The sequence below is a fragment of the Pinus tabuliformis genome, chromosome J (genome assembly GCF_031772625.1).
Source record: "Pinus tabuliformis cultivar Carrire ecotype Pingquan chromosome J, CPIR1, whole genome shotgun sequence".
Lineage (NCBI taxonomy): Eukaryota > Viridiplantae > Streptophyta > Pinopsida > Pinales > Pinaceae > Pinus > Pinus tabuliformis.
Window position 1 is genome coordinate 1,493,404,476 of NC_142295.1, and position 7,707 is coordinate 1,493,412,182.

Below are 7,707 nucleotides of genomic sequence, written 5' to 3' on the forward strand. Positions count from 1 at the left end.
AGCCACAGTAAAGAGCTAAAGGCCAAGCTATGCTCGTGAGATATCATTCAAGCATGGACCATATACTTATTCTTAGGATAATTGTACAAGATTGCCATAATAAAAAAAATTGATCTCTTTTATTATTTTATTGACTTTAGAAAATATTTTGACACCATTCCTAGGACAAATCTATGGAAGAGACTAGAAGAGATAATGGTTCCTATCAAGTTGAGAGTCACTATGGTAAGTTTGTACGAGAATTTTATTTCTAAGCTTAGGATCATTGAGAGTTTCTCGAAATAAATGAAATGCAATATCAATATCAAAAAAGGGTGCCCCTTATCCCATACCCTTTTTGGTATATATATTGATCGCTAGAAGAGTGTTTAAAATATGTAGGTTGTGTCAGACCCATGCTCACTTGTATACTCATGAATATTTTCCTTTAAGCTGACGACAGTGTTATTTTGGGAAGAAGCCATTACAATCTTAGCAAGCAACTGAGAATCCTCCAAGATTTCTGCTCCAAGGTGGGTATTATTGTTAAGACCAACAAAAAGGAGTATTGAATAGATCCAAAAGTAATTTATTATTTGCAACCTCAAGATTAAAGGAAATGTTCCCTACCCTATCCACCTACTTGAAGCAAGACTCTACCCCAATGAAAGCATGACTATGACTAGATATATTATGTATAAGAAGAAGGATTCCAAAAGGTCTTCTAAAATTTCTTCTAAGTCTAGCAAAACCCCCCACCTTCAGCTCAAGATATTGTAGCATTAGTTGGATCATTAGGGAAGAGAATAGGAGATCATTGTAGAACATTGAGTTCAATGCTCCCTGTGTGTTTTATGACATGGACTAATCAAATCTCGTGGATACTAAATTTGAGAATTGTAGTGGAGACTAATGTTAACAGGTTTTGGTCTACTAACAATCATGATTCCAACAAATGGTATTAGAGTGACAGGTCTTGAGTTCAAAACTCACATGGCTCATACTTGGGGATGGTGGATATTATTGAACATTAGGTTCAATGCTCCTTTGAATTTTACAACATGGATTAACCACCTCTAGTGGATCATAACTCTTACACTTGTAGCATAAACTAATGCTTGCAGGTTTTGGTCTAATGGTAATCATGATTCCAACAATCATCTTGCAGAATTTATATAATATTAAAAATATCATTACTTCCGAATTTAAGGAGAAATTGTGGGGCTATAATGAATGACAAGGAAAAAGGAAGCTAAGATATTATAAGGAGGTGATCAACCCCAATCTCAAAAACAAAAATTATTTTTATATCTTTACTAGCGCTAAGAAGAAAAATGTTGCTATCACAAGAAATAATTCTTAGGAGCTTCATAATGAAATTGCACATTAGTCATGTCCAAAATCACCACGGAATAAAATAATGTCACTTGTGTGATCCTAAGAGGGCTGATGATGAAAAATACTTTCTAGTAAATTGTACATCTTATACTCACATTTCATCAATTTTCAAAATATTTGTCACACTACTAACCTTATTGATCAATTTTCAAAATATTCCTCATAGGAAAACCATCTTAAGAACACACATATTATGATTGGTGGCTAGATATCCTTCTAAACTAAGCCATTATTGACGTAGAATCATAAAAACCATACAAAAATACTAGAGAGCTCTTTGAGACTTTTCCAATGAGTTAAAGAATTCAATAACTAATGTTAATATAAAAAACTATGATAAAATTCTAAAATAAGTTTTTGGTTAACAATAATGTGCACGTTTTAGTTGCTTCAAATTTAAATTTAATAAACATTGTATTTTGCAGATACCAAGCATAATGTTATTTTGATCTAAAAAAATTAATAACAATATAAAGATGTACATACTCTACTTCATTTTTCAAACCTATCTCTTTATAAAAAATATATATTCTTAACTATTAAACCCTAAACCCACTTAAATTTTATATAACTTCAAACTATTAACAAATTTATTTTCTTTTAATATTTAATAAATCTAAATTTAAAAAATTAAACTTATACCATACTAAAAACAATAAATTTAAGTATCCATAAAATTATTAACTCCTCTTCCTTGTCATCCCACTAAATTCATCCAAAGATTTTGGATATAACTATTTCCAATCATGATGCAACCTCATCGAAAGATTTTCGATATAACTACTACCAAACATGATGCTTTACTTTTTGAATTTGGGAACTTGAAAAGGTTTTGTCCCTTAAATGATGTGAAAGGCTTTTTTTTGGTTAAGTATGGGAGGGTTTTTTAATTTTTATTTATAAATAATAAATTTACATTACTTATGTGAGATAAGTGGCCTTAATTTGGCCAGTAAGAAACTAAGTTTATTGCCACACATCTTTGTTATAAAAAGGTTTCTTGTTTTTTGGTTAAGTTGGGTAAAGTTTTTCAATTTCTATTTATAAATAATAAATTTACATTACTTATGTGAAATAAGTGACTTTAACTTGTCTATTAAAAAACCAAATTTATTGATCACATATCTTCGTTATAATTTTTTTTTTAATCAATAATACAACTGGCAATTAACTTAACTTATTGATAAAAAAGTAGAACTCACTCATCTTCCATGTATGTGGAGTGTAAATTAGATATTTATTTTATTATTATTTATTGTGTATGTTAACTTTTCCATTTTAAAATGAATAGAAAATGATAATGGAGGGAGCACGAACATGGAATTTTTGACGAGCGCGAATTTTTTATATACAGATATGGTTGCGCATGCTATGAATTGACAGCTAAGCTAAGCTTCTTCCTAATCACATGACTAGGTTCATTGTTTATATAATATTATTATTTTATTTATAGTATTTTTTAAAGTTTGTAAAATATACAGCTCAATTCTCGATACTTTAATTTAAAAAAAATTATTTATATACAATTTTATTATTTAATTAAAGATATATTTTTTCGCAAAAGTTCAAATTTTAAAAATAAAATATGTACAAATAAAGATCAATCCCGTGATAGAAGAAGTTTCATAAAACAATACAATAATAATTTTAAAATGAATAAATATTGGTATTAGTCTAAATATATCACTAAGTTAATAGGAATATAAAAATATTTTATTAAAATTAAAATTTTATATAATTTTTAATTATTTTTAGAAATCATATAAATATTTTGGAGAAAGTTATGTCGTATAAATATATTCAAATTGTAAGGATATAGATATTTCACTAAAGGATAAGAGAATAAATATTGTACGACAATGTAGTTTTTGCTATTTAATTTAAGGTATTGTCTATTTATGCTATAAATTAATTTGGATAGCGGTTTTTTTGTTGTTGGAATCAGGTAAAAAAATTCAAAATGCTAGTGTGTTTGAATTGTTTTTTTAGTATGGAAATGCATTCAGCACCATCTGAAAGTTGACAGTGGTACTGGATTTTGTCAAACCTAGATTTTCAAAAATTTCTACTGGATTTTGTCATAATCTTGCTGAAATTTCATTAACTTTTGGGCTAATTTGTGTGTTTTTTAGACTATGCTATGGGGAATGACCCTAATTAGATGTTGTTTACAAATCCCCAAAAAACTTGCAAATTGATATATGAAACTTGGAAAAATCAATTGCTTATTAAGGGGCAAGGATTTACAAAAATTTTGGTGGGTAGTAACAACTAGTGAATCTGGGCATTTAGATTTTTACTCTTACTTGTTAAAGTGCTAAATGACACATAAATAATGGTGGGCAATAACTCCTATTTATTTACATCTTGGGTCCTATCTATATTTTATGTAAATACTTGCTTAAATTATGGTTGGAAATAATTGATTCTAAATATGTTATTATGTGATTTAGATCACTATGAACTATTTTCAAGGATTTTATTTTTAGGTGCTTTTCCATGAAAAATCATTGCACAAATATCTAAAAAAACATGGCATAAATATTGTAATTACATCCATAAATTATGGCAGCAAAATATAGTGCATTTATCCACATAACATTCTATTATGAAAGACTACAATTAGACAATTTTATTTTCAAAGTAGTTGTTTAATTATTGGAAGTTTTGGAGCTAAGTTTTTCATTTTTATTTATAGACACCTGAACGACCACCTACTTGCAATTGCAGAAAGGTTATTCAGGTCGCCACTTGAGTAACACTGGTATCCTAACTACTCCCAGCGGTCGCTAGGAAGGCACTTCTACTAAGCATGCCTTCTACTAAAATCCAAAGGCTTGAGCTGGGAGCCGAGGCGTTGGAATCGCAAGCAGAGGAACTGCTCTTGGTATTGCCAGCCCAACTATTTCATTCATGTCCAAATCTCGGCCTTCCATTCCATCGGGAAGTCTCCAGTCAAAGCAATGCAAGAGCTGTGCTAACACAAACTCCACAATCACCATCCCTAGCTGCATCCCGGGGCACCCTCTTCTGCCCGACCCAAATGGAATTAACTGGAAGTCTTGACCTCTCACATCAACACAGCTGTTTGGACTCTGTGTGAATCTCTCCGGCTTGAATTCTTCTGCGTCCTCCCATGACTTGGGGTCCCTCCCAATCGCCCAAGCGTTGACGATAACACGAGTGCCGGCAGGGATTTCATACCCGCAAACGGTACAGGGTTCCATAGATTCGTGCGGAGCCAACAAGGGCGCCGAAGGATAAAGCCTTAGGGTTTCCTTTACCACTGCTTGTAGGTAAAAGAGATTGGGCAAGTCAGTTTCGCGTACCTTACGATTCAGTCCCACCACTTTCTCCAACTCTTCTTGGGCTTTTTTCATGGCCGAAGGTCTTCTCAATAGTTCAGACATTGCCCATTCCAAGGCCGTGGAGGGTGCATCCGACCCAGCGTGAAGCATATCCTGCAGAAAATCACCATACGATTGAATGTATAAGATATGATATTTTAAGAATATTTTAGAATCTAATCTGATAGGATAAACAAAGATATGATATGAAGCAGAGTTTTAAACTTACTAGAAGGATGGCTTTTATGTTATCTCGTCTGATATTGACCTCCCCGCCATTTTGTTCAGACAATGCAAGTAAAACGTCGACGAAATCCCTGGTTTCTCGAATGTCTTTCTGGGCAGCTAGGTGTTCCTCTATAAGCTTTTCGTAGAATGCATCTGCTATCTTGCGAATCGCTTTCTGACGGCGACCAAGACCTTGCAGATCCATCCATTTCAAGTAGGGTATGAAGTCTCCAATATCCACAGCACCGAGCAAGTACCCAAACTCCTTAATCATTTCCTCGAATCCTTTATTGCCATATGCCTCCTCCTCCGAATACTTTCGACCAAATGCCATCCTGCAAATTATATCGACTGCTACAGTTGTGACAGTTTTGCTGACATCCACAACGGGATTGCAAACCGTAGGATTGGAAACCCTAGCGCACTTTTCCAGAAGAGAATGGATCATAATGGAGACTTCTTCTTCTCTTTGGAAGCGGAAGGCTTCAACACTTTTGGTACTCAATAACTCAGACACGCATATTCTTCGGACCTGTTTCCAATATTGTCCATAGGGAGAAAAAATCATGTCTAAAGTGTTATAAAACAAGTTTTTAGCACAACGCACTTTCGGTCGGCTGGAAAAAACGTGGTCATGATCCTTGAGAAAATGTTGGGCCATTTCTGAAGAAGAGGCGACTATGGTGCGAACGGAGCCCAGGCGCAGAGACATAAGCGGTCCATATCTCCGAGACAGAAGGGCGAGATTCCTCTGGGGAAGCTTTCCCAGCATGTGGAGGTGTCCTATGATCGGCAGCCCTGGAGGCCCCGGAGGCAACTTCTCGACACTTCTATTACTGCTTCTGTGGATTTTCAGGAAAAGCATCAATGTTGACAATAGCACCGTTATACATATTGCAGCTGCAGCTAGGCGATTTTCCGTGGCATCCACAGCCTCCAAGACTACTTCCAGAAAATCCATTTGTTCGGGCGGTCACAATTTTCAATGACAGAAATTACCCAATTTATGGGCAGAGTGGATCGAAAACCCTGGACGTGTAGCTTCAGGGATTTTGAGCTAAGCCTCCAGAATTAGCAGAGATCTCAACTAGATCTATCTTCTCATCTGTCTGCCACGACATAAACGACCTGAGAACGGCCACACCACTATTCATGGCAATAATTGAACCTCGTAAGTGTTGCAATATTACAAAACTTGAGAAAGACAAACAGAAAAAAGCCAGTCATAACATTCTGGCAACAACTAACTTCAAAATTGTTAAAATAATACAAAACTTGAGAAAGACAAACATGATCAAAAAGCCAACATCTGAGGAGCCAGACAAACATCCACGTCTATCTTATTAGTGGCTATACCAGAGCCATTATACAGTAGGGTGTGTGACAAGTTGTAAAGTAGAGTTGGTGACCAATTTTCTATAAATAAAGATGGTGGAAAATCTTTTCGCATGTGGGTCTTCCCCTGCTATGTTTTTAAATCTTGGTTAGTTTATATAGTATCAGTCACACAACTTCCTCCGTGGAGTGATCCAGAATTTGAGCATATCTTGAGCCCATGAGGTTTGAGCATATCTGAGCCCTTGAGTTCTTAGTCTAACGATTATGTTTTCTTCTCTAAAAGTTATGGAAATTTTGGTCATATTTTGAAAAAATCTGGTAGGGATTTTTCTAAATCCAAATAAAAACTGTTAAACTCCATAATTTTAATTTCAATAGAAGTTTTTGATTGTGCTGAATCTATTTCCACCATCAAAAACATAATTCAAACACTGTCCTTACAAGATTTTTTGAAATTCTTTTTTCCAGATTTTAGCCACTTTTGAAATTTTTTACCACGATTCCAGCCACTTTTTTGACCCTCCAAACAATTCCTCTGTTTTCATAGACTACTCCTATCTTGATAGCTAATGTCGGTACAGCAAAGAATTGCATAGAACAGAGAAGTGCATAGAAAGAAGAGCAAGGATATCCATATCCTGACCCCCCATATTGTATATATTTGTTTTGCATTTCTCACTTTCTTAGATAAAGACATACCTCTGCGTGTTTGTTTCGTAGAGTGGAACTATTATATATTTATATATATATAATTCTGGCCCTACTAGCAACCTCTCCAGACGAGGGTATACATGTGTGTGAGAAAATTTGCTGTATACTGCTATGTGAAATGCGTTTGCAGTGTGCATACATGAGTGCTGGAAACCTAATTTATAGAAAATTGCTGTAAATAATGGATGCAGTATGTAGATCAAAGGGAGATAATTGAATGATACTCACAAGTGCTGTAGATTTGCGAGAAAGCAGTTCGAACAAGCCTGAAGGAGGTCGATGCCGTGTGCACAGGAGGTTGATCCACCTTGTATTTTCTGCTGTAACACAGTGCTGGTGTGATGATGAGATATCGATGAGAGTTGAAGCTCTTGTGCAGTATGTGTTTTAAATGTTTTCGACGGTATTATGAGTCAAAGTCCTAAGGATGATGCGTAAATTTGGGAGAATCCAAGACATTACGTTTCCTTATTTGCTTGTTAGAAATTTTAGTTAGTTGACAGATTCTTAGAAGGTTCCGTGCTCCAAAATGTAAAACCTACCATTCAATGGGCATCATGCAAGTCAATGCGGTCGGTAAGGGTCGGAATCACTTCCACTGTTCAACATCTATTGACACCAAAAGATAAGGAATCCTTATTATACATAAAATCTTGAAATGTATATATTTTTTAAGTGAGGATTTTGTTATATCATCATGTAGTTA

General features: G+C 34.5%; 1 protein-coding gene across 2 annotated transcripts; it reads right to left on the reverse strand.

The window, feature by feature from the left end:
- Window positions 1–3,966: 3,966 nt before the first annotated feature.
- Window positions 3,967–7,441, reverse strand: LOC149233065 (cytochrome P450 71AU50-like). Of its 2 annotated transcripts, none has more exons than XM_089379680.1 (3): window positions 7,230–7,441; window positions 4,954–6,061; window positions 3,967–4,838 (listed from the first exon to the last, which is right to left on the reverse strand). In XM_089379680.1, exons 2-3 carry the CDS (start codon window positions 5,911–5,913, stop codon window positions 4,200–4,202), a joined length of 1,599 nt encoding a protein of 532 aa, XP_089235806.1. In that variant the 5' UTR covers window positions 5,914–6,061; window positions 7,230–7,441; the 3' UTR covers window positions 3,967–4,199. The 2 variants fall into 2 exon arrangements, with proteins under 2 accessions (XP_089235806.1, XP_089235805.1); XM_089379679.1 differs by having other exon boundaries at window positions 4,954–6,098.
- Between the last annotated feature and the right edge of the window lie 266 nt (window positions 7,442–7,707).